We start from the raw sequence: 22706 nt of genomic DNA, 5'->3' as shown, positions 1-22706 counted from the left end.
TCATCTTGTTTATTTCATGTGTTGAACAGAGGGGCGCCTGGCCGCTTATATGACCATAATAGAGGAGAAACAGGTTCTGAGGAAAACATATTCACTCACCAACTGGGTGAGATCATCATATTTTCCTTTATTACACAGAAAAGTAATCATCAGTGTTGAGAGTTTGGTTCCGTTTGTGTACTCTCAGAGTTAAATTAAATGAACACTTCATGATTTTTCATAATAGGAATGGTACTGATGCTGCAGCACAGTAAGCACAGTACAGTAACCCTAACCCTAACCCATCAAGCCAAACGCTATGATAACGTTATGATGACGTCCTCCAGTGACTCCGGTGCGTGCGTGCGTGTGTGTGTGTATGTGTGTGAGTGTGTGTACATGCGTGCGTGCGTGTGTTTTAAACATAGGAAATGGAAAAAGCAGTTATTCACTTGTGGTTCGCGACGTTATTTGGCTTGCTGGGTTAACATGTACTGTGCTTACTGTGCTGCAGCATCAGTACCATTCCTATTATGTAAAATCATAAGTGTTTATTTAATTTAACTCTGAGAGTACACAAACGGAACCAAACTCTCAACACTGATGATTACTTTTCTGTGTAATAAAGGAAAATATGATGATCTCACCCAGTTGGTGAGTGACCCAACAATGGTCCGGACCCACTGTTTGAGAACCAGTGTCCTATAAGTGATGATAAGGTGATGTGGTGTTCATTCTGACCTGTGAGGACAGAGGAAAATGGCTGCCAGGGGTCGAAGGGGCATTTGAGCCGGCCGGACTCCACTGTACCGGACAGCAGTTGAAACACACCATTCTGAAAGTAGGCATTAAAGAAGGAGAGGGAGACAAAGCAGATGTATTGATATTGCACCTTTGTACTGTGCACTGAATGCATGCAACCCAATGCACTGAATGCATGCAACCCAATGCACTGAATGCATGCAACCCAATGCACTGAATGCATGCAACCCAATGCACTGAATGCATGCAACCCAATGCACTGAAATTGACTGAATGCATGCAACCCAATGCACTGTCCACCATTGAGACGAATGTACGATAGCATGTCTTTATGAGGATTCTGAAAAGCTAAATTCGTAAGTGTAAAATGTAATTTTTTCAAGAAATGAAAAATAGATATTTTTTGTTCAGGAGATGAAGAAACCCTTATATTTGTTTTAAGACAAAGCAATACTGCCTGTCTGCCTCATGAAAGTTGGTATTGTGACTTTATATATTGTCAATTACTTGCATGAGAGGGGGAGAGGCTGTGCAGTTAGCTGTTTTGGAAGACAGTTTGAGGTTCCAATGGAGTTAAGAGTCCAAAGCACTTTTTAATACTTCATTGGTTCCACATTCTTATAGGCAACACACAGACATAAAGGGTGTTCAATAGTATTGATTTAGGTGGTTTCCTCCAGACAGCGGCATACCTCTCTGTGGCCCGTGATCTCGATGAAAGCACAGCTGGGGTGGAAGGCGCCGGTCCCGCAGCCGTAGACATGTGTACGATTGTAGTTGTGGAGCACCCTGATAAAGTTAGCACACTCCAACTGGGAGGCAAGGAGGAGGGAGAGGGAGACAGAGCCAAGAGAAACCAAAAAGACAGTCTGATTCCGTTCTTATTTACTCCAGCTCAACAGTGCTCTGCAAACTGCTAGGAAATACATCGATATTTTACCGTCTGGTCTTCTTTTCCCCTGGGGACTTACATTTGCATTTTTTCCCGCCAGTTTACACATCTCCACTCGGTCCCGGGAAGCAGGCCAGCTGATCTGAGAGCAGATAAATGAAGGGAGACTCTGTGAGTTACAAGAAACATGTTCGATCATTCACAACACTATAGGCTGCAGGCACAGATGTGGGGCTTTGAATATCCAGTTTAATATGCAAAGAGCGAGTGACAGAGAAGGGGAACAGTGAAAGAGAGAGCGAGAGAGAGACACTGTCACAGGGCCCTATTTTCGTGTTTCGCGTTCGAGTGCCTTAACCCATATACTAAACTTCTTTGCCATTTCTGAATAGTTCAAATAGCCAATCTACAAGCTCACGTGTCGATGTAGATCAGCTAATTGAACAATTTCAAAATGTGAAAAGGGTGGGATATATTCCTCGGCCTAGTAGGAAAGTATGTGAAAGATTTCACGTAAATTGCACGCTGTGTGTGATTTGAGGCTTTTTGTTTCAAAAGGACCAATCCTACAAACTTTGAAAGCCAATTTTAGGTAATTAGGATGGAATATGAAATGTCGGACAGATCCATCTTGAACACATGACTAGATACAGTGTAACGATGCAGGGTTTTTGGACAGAATCTGGAGGAGTAATATAAAAAAAGTCAGCCTCCTGGTGGCGCTACAGGCCATTCTGGAAATGTTGGGGCAGAGGTTCATCGTTGGCATCCAGGGAGTGTGTGTGCAAAGTTTGGCATCAACCGGGTTAACGGTGCCGGAGATTAGCAGACAGACAGACGGGCGGACGGACAGAGTGTATAACATACTCTCTCCCGATGCCTTTGGCCTGGTGGAGACAAAAAGGCAAAGACGTTTAGGGATAAGGGGTAAGGCACTGACACAAATACGGCCCTGTGTGTGTGTGTGTGTGTGTGTGTGTGTGTGGGGGTGTGTGTGTGTCTGTGTGTGTGTGTGTGTGTGTGTGTGTGTGTGTGTGTGTGTGTGTGTGTGTGTGTGCGTGTGCGTGTGCGTGTGTGTGTGTGTGTGTGTGTGTGTGTGTGTGTGTGTGTGTGTGTGTGTGAGAGAGAGAGAGAGAGGGACTATTATTCGCTAGTCTACACACTACTAGAGATTCAGGTACAAACTAAACCCTTTCTTCTCTCACTCTCTCTCTCTCTCTCTCTCTCTCTCTCTCTCTCTCTCTCTCTCTCTCTCTCATCTTTGAGGTTGTGCAGATTACTCTTCCAGTGATCCCACTCGCACAACAATTAACACCTCCAGTCATTGGCATTAAGGGGAATAATGGAGGGATAACGGCGTCTGTCCCCTCTGTGTACCCCGCCCGCCACGTTCACACATGTGTGATAACAGGCTTATGTGCTTAGCGTGTTCACCCCTAAATCCTACCAAGGGGAGCTATCGCCAAACTCCTTCATGGGTCAACAGAGCGTCATGCATGCATGCAAACACACACACCAACATGTAAGTATGCGTGCGCACACAGACGCACACAGACACACACACACACACACACACACACACACGCACACTACGTCTCATGATTCCATACTTCATAAAGAAAATCAGTCTCATGGTTTGATGTATTGATCGAGCACAGTGCGAGGCTTGTGAGAGGACTTTAGCATTAGGCAGATTTTCGACTCAGATCTACATTACATGAAAGTGATCAACGGCCTAGTTTCTCAACAGCCTGTGTGGAGATTGCAGAGGCGGGAGTCAGTGGTGGGAAAAGTACTCAAATGTTGTAATCAATACTGCAATATAGAATATAGAAATACATTAATATGTTAGAATTCAAAATTTACCTGAGTAAAAGTGCTAAAGTATTGGCATCAAATTGTGCTTGTTGTAAAGCAAAAGTAATACTCATTATGCAGAATGTATCATTTCAAGTTTTCAAATGTATAAATCTTTTGAAAATAGCCAAAATGTATACAGGGCTGAAGTGATTAATTTTATTAATTATTATTTTGTAATAATAATCTAAATCTACAATATGACTAATAACTAAAGTTTAATAAAACAATTGTGGTGGAATAAAAGTACAATATTTCTCATTGAGATGTGGTGGAGTATAGAAGTCAAAGTATTACTCAAGTATACAAATACCTAAAAATCTTTACTTAAGTACAGACCTTAAGTAAATATACTCCCACCATGCACTGACCGAAGTTTAAAGATGTACTTCATTGCATCATGCTGCTGGCCTGTATCTACCTGGAATAAGATGTACTTCATTGCATCATGCTGCTGGCATGTATCTACCTGGAATAAGATGTACTTCATTGCATCATGCTGCTGGCATGTATCTACCTGGAATAAGGCCACACACACAAAGTAATAGGATACTAATTGACTTGCTTTTTCCGTGCCTGGGGGAACTCTGTAGGTAGGCTCTGTAACGAACCGGTCTCCGACTGTTTATCAGGTTCAATGTCAATTTCAGAAAGCATTTGGAGAATTGGACGTATATATATGGCTATCTCCCCCCGGCATCGTATCGGTGACCAGAGAGGCAACAGAAATGCAACACTTTAAGAGCAGGCCTAAGAGTTAAGGCAACAAGATAAAGATCAAATAAACATTATGTCGTCTCGCTCGCGGATCAACCGCAGCTGCGTAAACACACACTCGCATCTACAAACTTTAACATATGGGTTCCCTCCGAATCCTGTGGCGTGTGCGTGCGCAAGTCTGTGTGTGTGTGTGTGTGTGTGTGTGTGTGTGTGTGCGAGTGTCCATGTGTGCATATACATGCTGTTATGTATGTGCATGTGAGTGCCTTCATGTTTGAAAGGCGTACAAACGCGGCATGAGCAGAAAGTAGCAGTCTGAGATCATGACCTTTGGCCTTCACCAAGCAGACAGATCAGTTGCATTATTGTTGTTGACTGAATGGTGAATGGGTGCTTCTCCAAAAACAATACATGACTGATTGCATTCCTCATTCACGGGAACAGGGACACTGGAAAGAATATAATACCTGGCATATAAGACCTTATGCCCCCTGCTGATTGCCAGACATGTTAAAGTGCCATGATGAGAACTTAAGTGGTCCTCTCTCATAATGATCCATTCAGCACGCATAGCTGAGGTTATTGGGATGTCTCGGGTGACTCCAAGCATGAGTCTGCATGCCTGAGGATCGGGACAGTTACTGTGCGCAGGGGAGACACTCCCAACTCAGCTGTTCAGACTTGAATCTCTTCCAGAATCTCCCTTATGTTGGAAGGGTGACTCTGACTGATGCTGCGTTCACACTGGCAGATATACTGACAAAATATACAAAGATATAAAGCTACACAGCATATTTGTAGGTTTGTATCTTTGTAGGTGAGGTCTAAACTAGCTCAACTTTTGTGTAGCTGTTGTAGCTTTTGCAGTAGCTACAAACATCGGATGTATCTTTTCATCTTCATGTCGCTGACTTCCATTGAAAATGAATGGTAGACTTGGTATCTTTGCATCTGCCCATGTGAACACAGCATAAACATTTTCTAGACTACTTAAACAACTTCTTGAGTGCAGCCAGTGACCTCAATTAACGCCAAAAGTGGACTTTTCTTGTGTTGTACTTATTTTTAGGTCTGGGTTTTGCTGATCTAAAGTCTGAATGTGCTTTCAGTCTATATAGGCCAATGGAGCCCCGTGTAAGTGATCATTTTGAGCCTTTCTCATCAGGAGTACTGTACCTTTCTGGGGCTCCTTGCCAGGTTGTCAGGGTCCAGCAGATAAACGTGGTCCTTGGCCCCCAGAAGAAGACGACCCCTCTCCTCATCCAGAAGCAGAGTGTGCGAGTGGAGGCCCTCAGAGGGTCCGAGGAACACAGACACACTGCCACCATTTACCAACTCTGATGCAGAGACAAAAGACAGAGAGACAAAGAGACACATATAGAGACAAAGAAAGACATCATTGAATTGAACCATTGCAGTTTGTGTACACAGATCATTTTGTATTGATTTATATGTTTGGGGTATTTTCTGCCTTTATTGCTTTATTGATAGATATACAGTAGAATGACAGGAAATGGGGGGGTGACATGCAGCAAAGGTCGTCTGGAATGGGAATCGAACACGCAACACACTGTCAGGCTGGATTAACAACCTGGTGAAGAGAAAATATTTTGCAGATTCTGCCAAAGTTGTCCTATTGATGCAGAGCCTCATGTGGCCTCTGCATGAAGATGAAGCATGTCCTGGCTTGGCTAAAAACAGTCTAATCCTCTGTGGTTCAACACCTCTGCTACACACAATGACAGGCAGGATTCAGTATCACACATGTTCAATGGGGGCATTATCAGGTATCATCAAGGTGTCATCATCATAGCTACAATAATAACAATGAAAGAAAATATCTTTCTTAGATTAGGCAAGCTGGTGAAAGGCAAATGAGGGAGATTTTGATTCATGGGCTGATAGTGTTTCTAAAACCACATGACTGACACATCACAACTCCCTTCTTGCCCCTAGCAAGACCTCGTCTGCAGTTGACGGAACTTTATGAGCAGTGCTACGGAATATATACAGTATACAATATATACAGATGACCGTGATCTGAGATGCAGGTCAGGGCAAGCTATAGGGATTGTTGAATGCCTCATTTTACGACTCTAAGCTAAGGTACTTTATGATGTAAATCTATTTTATGACTTATATGGCAAAAATATGATTTGATATTTAAAAGAAAAAAACATACAGAATTCAAGAAATGTCCAATTACACACACACACACACACACACATGCACGCACACATGCATGCACGCGCGCACACACACACACGCACACGCACACGCACACACACACACACACACACACACACACACACACACACACACACACACACACACACACACACACACACACACGCACATGTTAAATTCACAAATTAACAATATATGACAATATGTTTTCATTTGTGATAAACAGGGGCCTTTGGTCCTCAGCTTCAAGGGTCCATTATTCACAGATGGTGAGTTTTGTGGGAGCTCAGTGCTGACTTCATTCTCAACACAGACCCCCGTGTCCTTGATCTGAGGAAATCTCTGCAATCACCAGACTCCATTCACTGCGGCAGTATAGCAACATGCCTAGAGTAAACACTGGCCCAGTGTGGGGGGGTCCAGTGGGAGTCTTTCTGAAAGGATTGACATTGTGATTGCCCTCTCCGCGTGAAGGATCGGTGAGGTTACTAACCTTCAATATTTGAACTTCTAGGGACCCCCCACCCTACGCAGCCATGGCTTAATACCTCCTCCTATACACACGCTCACACACATCACCCCCGCATGCTCATATCTTTCACCCCCTCCACATGCGCATGGCCTACACACACCCATACACACACAAACACACACACACATATCCCCCCGTGCCCTCTCATGCTAAACCTCACAGAGAGATTAGCCGTGCTAGCCTTTGGTTAACGCTAATCTGTTCTGTAAACACCTAGCACTGTGAGCCCATTGAAACGGCCATCTGAGCCGTTAGCCCATAGCTTATAGCGCTGCACACCTTTCATCGGTGAGGAGAACCCTCAGGCTCTTCATTAATTTGATAGTTTCAATGTTGGATCTCCTGAGAGCACTCGATCGTCCACTGGTTTGAGTAAGGAGGAATCAATGGGGCAGCCAGTAGGTGCTGAAAACTAGGCCTCCATCAAGCCCCATGATGATATACTTTTTCTGTTATGCATGATCTATACAGACAAAATCTCATGTCCTCGGGACAAAGGTTTTAACAGACATTAGCATATTAATTATTAGATAGCTGTTGTGAAATTGGAGCCCTCTGCATTCAGGCAAAGTTGAGATGACAGACCTGTTTCCATGTTCCATATGAGCACACAGACTGGCTCTGTTATGAATATTGAGTGTAAGATGTTCAGTCCACGGTTTCAGAAAAATAAACAATGTAACGTTACAGGCAGCTGACATGTGCTATAGCCTCTGATGTCAAACCAGGCCGTTGTCCCGGCCTGGTTTGTATTTGGTCTCATTTGAAACAATATGGCAGCCTATATATTCTAATAATTCACTCAGCATTTACTGTAGTACATAAAATAAAGAATTTCGAGTGAATGCCAGTCCCTCCCTTTTACCCATGCTTCGAAATGTTCCATATGTTACGAAACAGGCCATGGAAACAGGATTTACTGTTGCATGTAATTCATATCTACAAGCAAACTGGTATGCCGGATGGAGGTCAACCTGTGAGTTATTATTGAGCAGCTGATTCAAATGAGTTCACAGGAAGATCGAAGCCGCCTTTCGTCTTATTTGTCTCCTCCTATATAGCCTATGATTTCTGAGCCATGGTTTATGGGTCTAATATATAGGCCACAGAGCCTATATTCATACATCTGTGCACATGTGGTCGAACGTCGTTCCTCTCATTGCACATCAAGAACAAAGGCATGAAAAACAACTGCGCAGAGCTGCATAATAAAAATATTTACATTAAGACCAGATGATGCTGCTTTCTATTTAGGCACAGGGCCACGTTGTACTATAAATTAAACGAAATATTGAAATTTTCAAAGGCTCGTTGCCAAATTTTACAACGTCATGTCTACTGAAAAGTCCTGAACTTGGACAGCTCTTAAAAAATGGTACTGGTGGACGAGACCTGCGGGGTTATCCAGAGGAAAGTTCATCCGTCTCTAGGTCCACACGGTTGTTTTGGAGGTGTTCACTCAATCAGGGATGATTCCACACTTTGATCACTGGGCCCTTCACTCACCGTGAGCCTTGTTTCCATAGGCGGCTGATGTGATGTTTGAAGTGCATGATCCCCACTGGCGGGTGCTGGCTTTTGAAGAGCGTGTCCTGACGAGACGATGACAAGACGTATGTATACGCATGATGTGTGCACCGGGCCAGACATGATTTCACTCTGGATGGATTCTTCTGCACTTCGGTCAACCAAACTGCGAGTGCCAAACATGGGCATTGTTGCTGTAGCGCCCCTGAGGTCCGCGTGCAACCTTTACTTGCTTCGATGGCCTTTCTCACAAATGAATGGGCGATATACTGTACAGCAGAACACCTCTCAGCACCTCACTGTTGAGGAACATTCCAAATAGAATAATGGAGAAACACATTTGTCTGGGAACGTTGGGTCCATTAGTGTGCAATCATATGTGAAATGAACAAATAATCTTCTTTATTTTATCGACTTCTCTGCTTTTGAACCAACATGAAATGGGACAATCACAAACCACACAGAGCTTAGTCGTTGGCCTGAACTGCTGAATAAACACTAACTCCAAGCGGTCATTATTCCCTGCATGCTGCTACTTAAACATATTTATGTTGGACGGCAATGGACGCTTAGGACGTAAATGTGCATCTATTTTCAGACCTGCTGGGTTTGGGAGGCCGTCGACCGTCGAGTCGGGAGGTTGCAAGTTTACTTTTCAGGTCACAGCATGGATTCAATTTCACGGAGCAGGAGCGTACGGTTCATGTGCGTGCTTTGTATTAGGCGCTACTTTAAAGGCTTAATTTATACTCCCTCGCACGACGAAGAATAAATCAGGCTCACGCACGACGAGTAAAAAGATTAGAGAACAACCAGGTGCTGAGTGGAGGTAGACGACTACACGTTGAGTTAGAAACATACGGTTGGTGCTTCTAGGATCAACGAGACTAAAACTTGAAAGAAAATGAGCCATCCGAGCACGCAAAAAGGTTTAAAAGGAGGAGGCCAGGACAAGATTGCCTGACTAGCCTGTCTCACTTTGGCCTACTGTATATATGGACCAGTGTTTGTTTGCTTGCTTCATACTTGCCCTGATGAAGACCAGTGGGTCGAAACATGTTGGCTTTTTAACCTTTTTGATATGAATAAAGTACCCTGATTTTACACTCGATCTGTCCTTTTTTCTTTTTGATTGCTCAGATCGGCCCTCTTCTTTCGAAAAAAAAAGAAGAGTTTGTATTGTGGCCAGTGATGGATGGAGAGTTTGCATGTAAGTATCCACCAGAGTTTGGAAAAGGCTTTAGGGGACCAATAACATATCTTTCCCATGGTGTCACAAAGCAAACAGACTGCGTTGACTTAACACTGAACACATATGGCACCATGCACACTGCCACCGTAGACTGGGACAGGCTGATATATACACACTATGACAGACTGAACAACAGACAGAGTCCCGGGAGCTGGGAGCATCAGAATGAAATGCACACTGAATATATGACCACAATACATCAGCTGCATATTTATTTAAAAACAAATATTTGCCATTCGGTCAGTGCCGACATAAATATGTCAAAGCGTAAACCTGACTGCAGGTTTACGCAATGAAGATTTACATCACCGTGGAGGATTAAGGGATTCCGTACTTTTTTTTTTATATGAGAAGCCCAGAGAACATTCACAGGTCCATCAGGAGTCAGTGACAGAAGAATTAGTAGGGGGGTTAGCATATTAACCCAACTGGCAGCCTTAAATCTCTCACTCTGTTTTACAGTCCTGTTTTAAACCCCATTTACTTTAATCACACATTAATGTGTGTTTATCTCCTTCTGTTTCCCTTTCCTTCTGGAGAGAGAGAGAGAGAGAGAGAGAGAGAGAGAGGTTATGGGTGATATACTGTATTCTTGGGTCTGTGCCATGACGTGTACCCAAAATAGCAATCTCATAGCTTGTATCGCCTATTTCGGGTGTGCCACACACACAATCAGCAACTGAGAACTTTAATACCTGAGAGAGACAGAGAGTGCAACAGAGAGAGAGAGACTGACCAACTGAGCAAAAAAAAGAAAAAAAAAATAAGTCAACACGGTTATCTTAACCACACCACCCGTGAATGATGTTACATTTCTAAGACTTTTAATGTTTCATTTTAAATCCTAAATCCAGTATTTCAACTCGTACCTTTGTAGCTGAGTTTGACTCTGGGGACACTCTGCTGGATGCTAGCCTCAGCAGGGAGGGTGGCCAGCAGCAACATCAGTCCCATCAACGGTATCCCTGCTGGGTGGGATGGTGCCTGTTGACTCCTCCCTCCACCTCTCTGGTCCTGATTCAGACTCCGTTCGGAGTCATCTGTCTTCATGGTGAGGCGAGAGAGAGAGAGAGCGCTCTCAGTCGATGTATACACTCTCACCCTGGTCTATGTTCCTGGTAGAGGAAAGGAGAACATCAGTCAAGGGTCACGCTAGGGAGGTGGCTGTATGGTGTCTCTGTGGCGTGTGTGTGTGTGTGTGTGTGTGTGTGTGCGTGCGTAAAACGTAAATGGTTCATTTAAATAGTGTTTTTCTCCAAAGCACTTCACCTATTCACACGACAGCAGAACGGCGGCGGGAGTAACCATGCAAGGCACCAAGCTGCTCATCAGGAGTAGTTCCTGTGCCTCGCTCAAGGACACTTCGTGTGTATATACAGTACATGTTACTGAGTACGGTACGTGTGTCTGTGCACATGTGTGTGCGTGTGTGGTGAGTTCACACAGCCAGGGTAAAGTCTATTCTAACCCCACACACATCTCTGCTGTGAGCATTCATTCAGCTGTTTCACCATGGCTCCCTATAGGCATGCCTCTCTCTTTAACCAGACCTTCATCAGCTGTTGCCGGTTGCCCACTTTCCCTTTGTGTCGCGTCTAAATCTGTTTGCTCAAAACAAAAGGTCAGGCCAACAAAACGGCGACATTCTACCATCCTTCAGACAACTGTTGCTCTTTCACGCGTTTCTCTCTCTCACAGGCGCTTTCTCTATCCGTCTCTGGCACCTCTTCCTCCTTTCACATGGTAAAACCATGACAGTTCTTTCATTCTTATACTCTCTCGCTTTTTAAATTCTTTACCTAAATGATTCTGGCTAATAGTTTCAGCATTAGCCCGATGACCCTGTCAGCTCCTCTTTTATGTGCCATAATAAATGGGACGGGTCTTGCCTCATGGGGCTTCACGCCGCATTAGGTCCGGCAGTACCGCATTTGTCAACACTGTCTGAAAAATGGCCAGCATCAATGGAGCAAGCAGCACATGCTCTGTAAAGGGACATTGACTTTTTTGTAAGCATGTTCAACTTGAGGAATGGCCACACTACACCACACATATGAGGAATTACAAGATGGAAAAATGAGGTAAATCTTCATTCGATTTTTTTGGAGGGAGTTTAATTGATAACGTGAATTTATACCGTTGCCATTTTCTCCAATTTGTCCAACAATTTCTGCTGTGCAAAATTGCAGTATAGCTTGGCTTGGCTTATAGAACTGCATCGCCACACATTCCGCATGACCTATCGAGCTACTTATTAACCAGCCAATCAAGGGTGAGGAATTACGGAATGAATGCATCGGAAGAATGCGCGTCCTCCCTCCTCTCGGCCCTCACTCCTCTCTGTCCACCCCTCTAGCATAGATAACATACATCAACCTGTCCATGGACAGCATAAACACTGTCCAAACTAAATGAATGGCTCACATGTTTCAAATATTAGCTGTATTTGGGAAAACGCCTAAGGGAATTTGACACTTGGGCCAGAGATGACAAATGCACACACGTACCTCTGACAAATAGTGTGCGTGTGTGGCTGGGGGGAAATGATGGTAGGTGGCCAGATATAATCATGTTCAAAAACTTCTGCCCGGCATGCCCGCACAAAAACTCACATTCACATCGACCATGACAGGCACTCACACCAGGCAGCACACACTGACTGAACCGCATACACTTGCAGTTCATGATGAAACTGGTATGCCGTCCCTCGTCAGAGAGACACCATTTCACCTCATTTATTCTCATTTGGTCCCTTTCGTGACAGAGATCAGAGATCATGCCAGAGTTCATGATAGGCAACGCCACGTGAGAGACGCCGCTACACAGAGACATGCACTATAGCCAACAAGATCATGCCGCTACACCAGGGGTGCCCAAAAGGTAGATTGCGATCTATCAGTATAGATCACAAAGGCTGTGCAGGTACTGTAGATCACATGGCATGCCTAAAGAATATTTAATTTAAATATTCAAAAAACTATTTTTAGGATCTGCCACTTAAATTAAGGTGACTTGATTGATATAAATATGGCCTATCAGCTCAATATTTCGTTTTGCTGTGAGTGTTGCTGTGCACAAAAACGTTGGCATTACAAATCATACAAAAAAACCCTACCTATTCCATTTCTCCCGCTCTGCATTTGTAACGCCAGGCGCCAGCTACGCTATTCCGAAGCCCCTTCAGGTACATATTTTCAGCAATATTTTCAGCATATTTTCAGCATATGGTATAATAATTATTTCGGTGGGTAAATCTTGTTGAGCTGGTCATTTTTAAAGTAGCTCTCAAGTCATAAAAGTGTGGGCACCCCTGTTCTACACACTGCTAGCCACAAATTGAAGAGGATCAGACGCTGATAAATAGACTTGTGTTTATTTAGGCAGACAAATTGAGAAGACCTCAGGGTTAGAGAGCAGAGATACAGGGCTGTTTCTGATGAATGGTCAATCAGCAGCTGTTTAGCACTGTGTGTGTGTGTGTGTGTGTGTGTGTGTGTGTGTGTGTGTGTGTGTGTGTGTGTGTGTGTGTGTGTGTGTGTGTGTGTGTGTGTGTGTGTGTATGTGTGTGTGTGTGTGTGTGTGTGTGTGTGTGTGTGTGTGCGTGCGTTTGCAATGTTTAAATATGTGCATCCATGCGTCTCAGCAGAGGGCACATTTGTGTGTGTGAGACTGATGGTGAGGTTATGAGGGCCATCCTCCCTAACATGAGGTGGGGTGGGGGTCAGGGGGGGTGGAAACGGTGACACGATTGCGCCCATGTGAGGAAAGTTCATGTAATGTATCTCTCTCCACCACCGCTGAGCGCACACACATCTATCAGCAACACAGACCGTGCAGTGGCCCTCGAGAAGATTGGGGCCCCTAACAAAGGAGCTGGCTCTAGTGTTGGAGAGGAGGGGGGGAGGGGGGCTTATCAACACACTCCATCTGTTGTGAGAGAGTTGACACCCGGAGATCAACTGGAAATATGGGCAGGACGCACTGCCACGCAGATCGGATGAGACATTTTTGGGGAGTGAGCAAAAATAAATAAAAGGATTATAGAGACAATGAAGAAAAAGAGAGTGAACGACACAGAAAAAAGGGGGGGAGAGACAGAGAGACAAGAGAGAGAGAGAGAGAGAGAGAGAGAGAGAGAGAGAGAGAGAGAGAGAGAGAGAGACAGAGACAGAGAGAGAAAGAAAGAAAGGTGAGATAAAGGAGAAACATTTAGGCAGCTATAGTTAGTGTGTTAAGCTAACATCCCTGTTTCCTGGAGGTCTACAGTGCGTGTTGTGTTTGGCAGAACGGGGCTGCGCTCTGTGGGGGAATCGACCACGATGGCCTTGCATGGTGACAGATCTGGCGGTAACAACTAATTACGGTGCTGCTGGCTTCTCCTTAAACAGCGGACAATTTCAGCTGACAATTCCTCAGATTTACAGTAGACATTCTCAGTTTTGGCTCAAGCAGCATACCACAACCATCCATCAACACAGCCTTTTAGCCAACCTACAGCAAGACCCAGTGGACGAGAGGACACTGAAATGCCTCCCGACTTCCCAGGAGCTGCGGCACTGAAATGCCAGCAGAGGATCACAGCGAAATACTGAGTGCTATAGCAGCCCATTTTTACGCGAGTAAAATTAACGCTCGGGATCTGTGCTGTTTTGTCAGCGGTCATATAAGGAGCAGATGGGGGCAGATGTGTACTAACCAGGGGGCATACCCACAGACAGACCACCCTTAATGAGGCATTTAGCGACCACTGAGGTAGCCTGCAGTGTGCGCCATTATCGCGTCCCTCCATCTCCGCAGGACAGAGCACATTAGTCCCACTATTTGTCTTTATTCCCAGACCACAGGCGCTGCCCTGGCATAATAACTTAGGTAATTGTTTCTGGCTCTCAGGACATTAGTTGTTTTTCTTGGCAACAGTCAATCATCCATTTTTTTTCCTTCTCTTCTCTACCTTGGGTTTAAGCAAGCATGCTCCCCTGTGAGTCTGTGTGAGTTCATGTCTAGTGGAGGGAAAGTGCATGGCCGCCACTAGACTGTACTCTTTGTGTTTGGACAAAACATAAACTAAGGCATAAACTGGAACGTTAAATTGTCTCTATGGGCTGTAGCTCCACTTATAGACAGCAGTAAAGAAGAAAACATAACATTACAGAAGAGCATAATAACATTGCAGTAACTTAAATAACATATTCTAATGGCCTTGAGGCTGCAATATACATTTTAAAGGACTGATAATTGTTTCTCCTTTTACAAATTCACTTAGAATGGGACTGACAAAGCCAAACCGACTGGGGTTACTAACATGTCGAAAAGGCACTCAGAAGCACTTGAGTAATATGTACCTCGAATGTCCGCTATTCCACCTCTTGAACCTCTAACTGTGTGTGTGTGTGTGTGTGTGTGTGTGTGTGTGTGTGTGTGTGTGTGTGTGCGCGCGCGTGCAAGCGTGCGTGCGTGTGTTTGTGCGTGCGTGTTTGTGCGTGCGTGTGTTCCTCTGTGCGTCTGTGCTTACTTACTGTGGGCGAGTGCTACTCCTGTCCGCGGTAGTGATCTTGTGGTTATCGGCATGGTGACATATAATTCCCCTCATCCCACATGTTTGACTGAGAGTTACTAAGTGTTGCCATAAGCTCTCTGTAGGAATTATTTTGGGCCCAGATCAGGACATGAAACTGCCTTGAGCGGCATGATACAAAGGCTTTTATAGTCTCAGTCTCTACTCAATACTTAGCCTTGTTTACTCAAATCTTAACAAAAAACAAACCAGCAAAGTGTCTCTTATAGAGAGAGAAATTGTTCTGGCTTTTAATCAGGAACATTACATTACCGAATCCTTATCCTTATCTCTATTGCACAATGTACATATCAGACCAGCAGAATGCTCTGGTGAAATTACGGAGGACTGTAACCCTGAACGCTAAATGGATTACAAAAATATCATCTTACACATGAGAACCCATTTCAAACATGCTTTTAACTTAAGTATAAAATGGTACAATATACGTCAACCTAAATAATGAACCAACACTAAAGCCGAAATGCGCTAGGCCAAGATATCTAATATCTCTCCATGGAGGGATCATGTTGATCCAGTGCCATTAGGAACAGGCTGTATTTACTACAATCATTCATCTATAATAAATCCAATAAATCATAGAGCCACAGGATGTCTGGTTAAAGAAAGCCTCTCACACAGCTATACAGTGCAAGCTGACAGCTAACTGGATAGGAGCTCATGTCAGAGTTAGCCAGGGGGGATTTCTTTTTCTCTCTCCAAAGGAAATCACTCGGAACCCTGTTCATCATCACATAATCACAGCGTCACTTCATAGAAGGTCAGATCAAAAACAACACTCAATCTGCACCAGTGACTCGACATGAAGTCTCAATGAAAGCAATTGTTGCGGTTGCGGTCGTAGATTTGGGGAAAAAAGAGGACATTCCAGGAGGAATTCCTTCCGTTTCATAATTGAGGCAAATCTCTTTGTGGGGGGAAAACAAGGAGGATGGATAAGATTCCAGGCCCCGAGGTCGGCCTGTCTGTCCGCATTCTGGCCGGGGCCCCCAAGCTGCTATCTATAAGTCTGAAAGCAGTCAGTAAGAGAATCCTGTGGGCGAGTGGTGGCGGAGAGGAAACACAATACAGCCAACGCCAGATAATAGTCTTGCGCTGCCTTTGTTAAAGAGCCCATTTTGTACGTTTAATGTTGCAGTTTAATCCTTCCCCTCTCTATCAATGAAAGACAGCCCTCAGCTACTTTACACTACAGTAGCAAGCGCATGTGTACCTGACACAGTGCCAGGTTGTGTCTGCTGCCTGTTTCACGCACACGCACACGCACACACACACACACACACACACACACACACACACACACACACACACACACACACACACACACACACACACGACAAGTGGGGCACGCATGCAGCGGCCTGGGGTGCTCCAGGTCCTCCACTGAAGCACTTCAAAAATATATATTTTTTAAATAATTGAAAAATAATAATAATAAAGAAATAAAAAAAATCTCTGGTGGGTGACTAGGCGCCCCCTCCCCATTGAACAAATAAACAAGAATAAATACACTTTGCACCCCTGTTCTGCTCCTCACAACAACAATGTTTCATTTGCTGCACTCTTTGCCTGAAGTGGGTGATGTCGTGACACACTTAACCAAACTGGCAACCCAGTTGGTTGCTTGGGTCACATGACCAGAAACAGGTAACAGGAAGCAGGTAACATAATTGTGTAGAGACACACAATGTTATGTAACATAATGTTATGTTTATGTTAACCCTAACCCACACAACATTGGATTGGACACAAGGATTAGTGTGGATATTTGAAGACTGAGTTGAACTACTCTCAGACCATGACACGTTGGCTCACTTTGTTCGAGTTGTTTGCAGATGGAAAAGGACTAATAATAATAAAGGAGGGGATGGTGATGATGCCGCCACGGCTGTGGTGAAGCAGAGGAGAAGAGCTCTATACTTTTACTTGGTTGCCAAGACCAGACGTCCAGGATTTTTTACACAAAGTATTTTCAGGGTGCCGGCCAGGTGGAATTAATTAAATTAAAGTGTGTCCGGTGATCCAGCATGGCTCTACTTTTTAATTCTGCAGACTGCCTGCAAAGTGCAAGCATAAGGCGTCCAACTCCAAGCATCACTCAACAACAAAGGTAAGTTAAAAATAAAATGTATTAAATCCTCTCTCCGCACATGTGCGAGTGCGGCCACTATGGATCTTGCTTGGAGCGCCACCTAGGTCCCACCCGGCCCTGCACACACACAAACACATGCGCCCGTGCGCGCACACACACATGCGCACGCACACATGCGCACGCAAAGCTGAAGTAGGGGTTGGATTTGGGCAGCAGGGGTTCAGTGATTCTAGATCTGGGGTCTAATTCCATTCAAAAGAAATGGAAAAGTGTTGACATGTACACTGTATTGATTGATTGATTGAAATCTTTATTAACAGTTTGCCTGTTAACTGTGAGTGGACGACCCAATTAAGCCTTACACTTGTTTACAACAGGGTCCACATTGTTCAATTCATCAAAACATTTAGAGACAAACAAATAGACACTTCTATGTAGTTAAAGAACAGAACAGGAATTCATGATATAGGAAGCGAAAAGGGAAAAAAATATATATACAGTGAGGGGAACAGGGGGATAAAAGAAAACGAAAGACAGAGTGTAGGGCGCCTGCACACAACACCATGCGTTTGATGCCATGTGTGCATATGTGCAGGCACCCAACACCACGTCCATACAAAAACATAGTACAATCCAGATAAAAATTCAGCTTTTACAGAGGCCAGTTTCGAATTGCAGCCATCCGTAGGTGCCCTTTGAGAGCAGTTTTGAAGGAGCCAAGGGATTCACATGTCTTAATGACTGTTGGTAGGGCGTTCCACATTTTGGTCGCATAGGAGCGAAAATAATTTAGTCCCTTGTTTGTGCCGAATCTGGGTTGTACATGGTTTGTTGCACTCCCTCTGGTGTTGTGGGTGTGGACTTCGTTTACATTAAGGAAGTATTTACATACAGTATGGAAGGTGATGATAATGATAACAACAAAACAACAAAGTAACCATACACAACACAACATTAGACAGGGAAATATCATGTGTGCGTGCGTGCGTGTGTGCGTGCGTGCGTGTGAGACGTGCATGCATGCGCGTACGTGTGTGTGTGTAACCTAATAGCATCCTGAGGCTGGCAGATGGAAGTCAACAGGGCGTGACAAAAATGACTGACGGCCGTAAGTGCTCTCCCTTGTCTCAATTTGCCCTGAGGGTACGAAGGTATACACCTTTCCGTGCACTTAACACTTCTCAAGAGTTATACTGTCTGTCTCTTATACCGCTATACGGGAAGTGACTCTGTGGATAACATTTTCTCACCCCTGGGAAAGGCTGCACTGTTGAGGCAATAGATCGAGATCTATAGATTGCAATTTCATTTTGTGAAGAATCGTGAGAAATGGTACGTGCAGCATGCACTTAGTTGGCTGTCTTCATTCATTTTAGTGATTCTTTAAGATAATTCTTGTGGAGGAAAGTCCAGCTCCAAAGAGATGAGAGGAGAGAAAAAAAGTGAGGGGGTTTGTGATGTGAACCCAGCCGGGCTGTCTGTCTGCAAGTCATTGGCACCTAGTCGTTTGTGGACTCTCCAAACACACTATAGCATCAGAGTCCAAAGTAAAGGTACCATTCCCCGTGTGTTTTCTCTGACGGGTCATGGGAGGTGGTGGTGGTCGGTGGTGGTGTTGGGCGGTCTGGAAACCTCACCATATAAGGGGCGGGCCGCCGGTTTACAGTATATTCTGCAGAACACGGACTGTTTTAACAACCCATAAGACCTGCTGCAGAGTTTAGAGAAAGCACGCATTCAGTTTTCACTTTTCAACACTGTCCAGGAAGGGGGAAAAAAAGCGCTCCCGGCACACACGCTCAGCAGAGCTTCAGGAATGGAGCAGCTGTACAGGCCTTTCACAACACGTACAGCACGAATATTGATGCTTTGATTCGTTTTATGGTATTAAATGATGGATCCAGTGGTGTAAAGTAACTTTAAGTGCAATTACTCTCAAGAAGTACAACTGTGACATATTTTTACTTTCTTCAGTATTTACAAGATATTGTATATGACAGTATAAGACAACTTTAGTTGATCTCTTCTTAGATTTTGATTATTATTACCGGTATTACAAACCACATTCACCACTACATGCATTAACATTAACACTGCCATGCCATTTGAAAATAGAAGTTTTAACTGTGAGCAAATCTTTGAATATATTCTTTCGGGCGAACGTTTTTAACTCAAATGGGGGGGGGGGGGGGGGGGGGGGGCGGGGGGGCTGTAACAACATATTTTCAGATGGGGTTAATTTTTGGGGTCCTTGACATGAAATAGTTTGAGAACCACAGTTTTTCAGAAAACTGTCATGATTTAGAAGACATTTTGTAGAATCGACTTCAGGTCTAAGTACAAGTAAAGTATAGTACTTCTTCCATCACATAGGGGTGAGGCACCCAAGTCACGTAGCCTCCATAGACACACACATAGTCACGTAGGCCGTAGCCTCCATAGACACACACCCTCACCACCATTACCACAAAATGATCTCATTATCTTCTGCCTGCTTTCCAAGTCGCACCATGCAGTCCAGAGCTCTCACGGAAGTGAAACCGAGAGACATTCTCACTTAGCCATAAAGTATATGTGGTTTCATGGTCAGGAGCTTTTGTTTTTTAACAATCTTGGTACAATAAGAATTTCTGGACTGTGATTTCATCGGCCGACGTTGGCCCGGACCTGTCCTCTTGGCCCTGGAGCGAGCTCAGAGCTGCCAGAGCTGTCTGCCTGACAGCAGCTCCGTTGTTGTGACATAATGATTGGACGGTACTTAAAAGAACACAAATCACAGGAGTTTTTATTTTTTTGAATTAGAGTCTATCCTTGGCCGGGAGGCAGAAATTTGCTATGCATTATTTGACTGTCTCGTGCTAATCAAAACTACTGGAGCATTGCCAAAACTGCAAACTTGCAGGTCTGCTGCAATCACAGTTCTTTTGAAATAACGACAGCTAAAAACATGCTGTTTGCAGCTGCCATTTATTTGATTTTTTTTTAAATTATAGTTAGTTATTAATTAAAAATAATAATAGTTTGTACCTATTTGCTGAATGCAAATGTCCTTTTATAATGTGTTTAAAAGCACATTGACTTGCCTACACTTGCCATAATGCCTTACTTTGCAGTTCTCTCTCACTTTATCTCTTTTTAGCTTACTCTCTGCTAACCCCCCTGACTCCCGACCCCAAACACTATTACACTCTACCTCTTTCTGCCTGCCTTTGTCCAATTCCGTCTTTCTCCCTCAGCGTGTCAACCACATAGCACAGTTCCTAGTAGGGTGTTAGATAAACCTTAAGCAGAGCGCTAGGCGGAGAAAGGGTCCTTGAAGCTGTTAGATATATGGCTAGGAGCAGAGTGGCTAAATAACCAGTCTACTAAACATTGATGACAGGGTCCTTCTCCTTCCCCACACACTACTCACTGACGAGCAAAACCATAGCATACACAAACATTCAATCGTACACTGACATCTGCAGTATTTTCACAACCATATATTGTTCAACGTTTAGGCAACATGCTCTTATTGCTTTGGACGTGAAGTGACGTGGGGTCAAAGTGCAAACTGTCAACTGATTTAATTATAGAGCACTAAAAGTATTTGGACAGATATATATATATAGTTTTATCAAGTTTGTTGAGCAAACCTCTAAGGTACAAAACCATAAACATCCCCGGGTTCTTGAAATCATCTCTGCAGGCTCTTTGCATGTAGTTCTGTCTCCCTCATCTGTAAGATTTAGGTGTAACCGTGCACTTACTACCATTCTAAGAGGCAGCATGGATAGTATGCAAAGGTCTCATATAAAACCAGTTTTAAATCATCATGCTTCTGTACGGAGTTGAATGTGCTTAACGATGAACATTAATAACTTAACATTCAACACACATCCTTAATAGGAATAGGCACTACTATGGAATCAGAGGAGGATTTTTGGGCCCCTTTTAATTTAAATGTTCTGTCCAAACATGAGCCCCCCCCCCCCAACATTCTGAAAGTGCTATAACTCAAACTCATTGATATAGGCTATAGCCTATAACTCATTATTGATATGTATTATATCAGTCTGGACTTATCACAATAAATGTGCTGTTAATATAAAAAATGTCTAGAGCCTATATTGAAAGTTTGTGTGGTCAAAGGAATCACAACTCGAAATGTCCATCTGGTGATTCTGTCACTCACTCACACGCACGCGCGCACACACACACACACACACACACACACACACACACACACACACCATAATGAGCTATTGGCACTTTCGAAAGCAGGAGAGGGCTAGCTGAAGTCTGTCAACAAATAAAAAGTTTCCAAACTCTCCAACACTTCACCATAGATGACTTTCGCACATTCAATAAAGCATGCAGGTGAGATAATAAATTAATAATAGCCTATATAAAACTATATAAAACAATATCCACTAGCCTGTATAGCACTAGCAATCATGATATGGATTAAACACTTAATGAAATGGCAAGGGGGGAAAAAATGCTAGCTGGGTGGATGCCATCAAAAACATTATTCTACCCTGGCAACCCTGCAGCTACACAAACAGAAATCAATATGCTAGCCTAATTCTCCCCTTCACCTGATAGTTTAACATTCTTCTTCAACAAATCGCAGCCTTAATTAACAATGGGGCTGGCAAAAACTATTTTATACAAAAATCAACCGCCTATAGCCTATAATAGTTTACCAGTTTATATAGGCTAAGATAGTAAGAAAGATACGGTCCGCACCATGGACGTGACGTGTCCACTGTCCAGCCTCTCGGCTCTGCCTCAGACCTTAATTCTCTTAATTATTCCAATCAGCTGCTTACCTGAAATCTGGAATTTGATCTTCACTATAGCTGAGCGCAAAAAAGTCTCAACACGTGTAGCGCGCAACTCCGTCTCTCTTCACTGTTGTTGCCTGGCGCACGGCGCGCTGCTTTACCCTACTACACTGCAGGGCAGGGCAAGCCCTCCTCCTCCCCTATAAAATGTGAACGGAATTAAATAAAATGTCTTTCACAACTTCCCCCTGTCAGTCACTTGCACAACCGAACGTTTTGCCAACGCTCGTGAACTCTCGGTGCACTCGCGCGCGCGCGTGTGTTGTGTGTGCAGTGTGGGTCGGATGAGTCGAATCTGTGCCAGGTCTCGCCCCGGGAGACAGACGGCAAACTCCCAATTAAATTATGCTGCTGCGAGAGGGGAGGCGTTAGAGGGTGATTCCTCCTCAGCATCTGTACCACTGCCAGATCTCCCTCTCTCTCTCTGGAGGACTCTGGAGGGAACTGCCCTGCTGTGGTCAACACACCACACTACAGTGCAGAAAGTAGACTGTAGAAACTA

The 22706-nt window shown here is 44.1% G+C and overlaps 1 protein-coding gene across 1 annotated transcript in view; it reads right to left on the bottom strand.

Moving 5' to 3' along the window:
* Positions 1–22472, bottom strand: part of sema3d (sema domain, immunoglobulin domain (Ig), short basic domain, secreted, (semaphorin) 3D) — a 57429-nt gene extending 34957 nt beyond the window's left edge. The window contains exons 1-6 of the mRNA XM_080761547.1: positions 22190–22472; positions 10578–10823; positions 5387–5547; positions 1713–1775; positions 1434–1553; positions 721–814 (exon numbers count right to left, since the gene is read on the bottom strand). Coding sequence (XP_080617673.1) covers positions 721–814; positions 1434–1553; positions 1713–1775; positions 5387–5547; positions 10578–10758 — 619 coding nt within the window. The 5' untranslated portion in view covers positions 10759–10823; positions 22190–22472. The remainder of the gene's footprint in view (positions 1–720; positions 815–1433; positions 1554–1712; positions 1776–5386; positions 5548–10577; positions 10824–22189) is intronic.
* Positions 22473–22706: the final 234 nt, after the last annotated feature.

Source organism: Protomyctophum bolini, assembly GCF_963924005.1.
Source record: "Protomyctophum bolini genome assembly, chromosome: 4".
NCBI classification, from domain to species: Eukaryota; Metazoa; Chordata; class Actinopteri; order Myctophiformes; family Myctophidae; genus Protomyctophum; species Protomyctophum bolini.
This window is presented reverse-complemented; position numbering and strand designations above follow the sequence as displayed.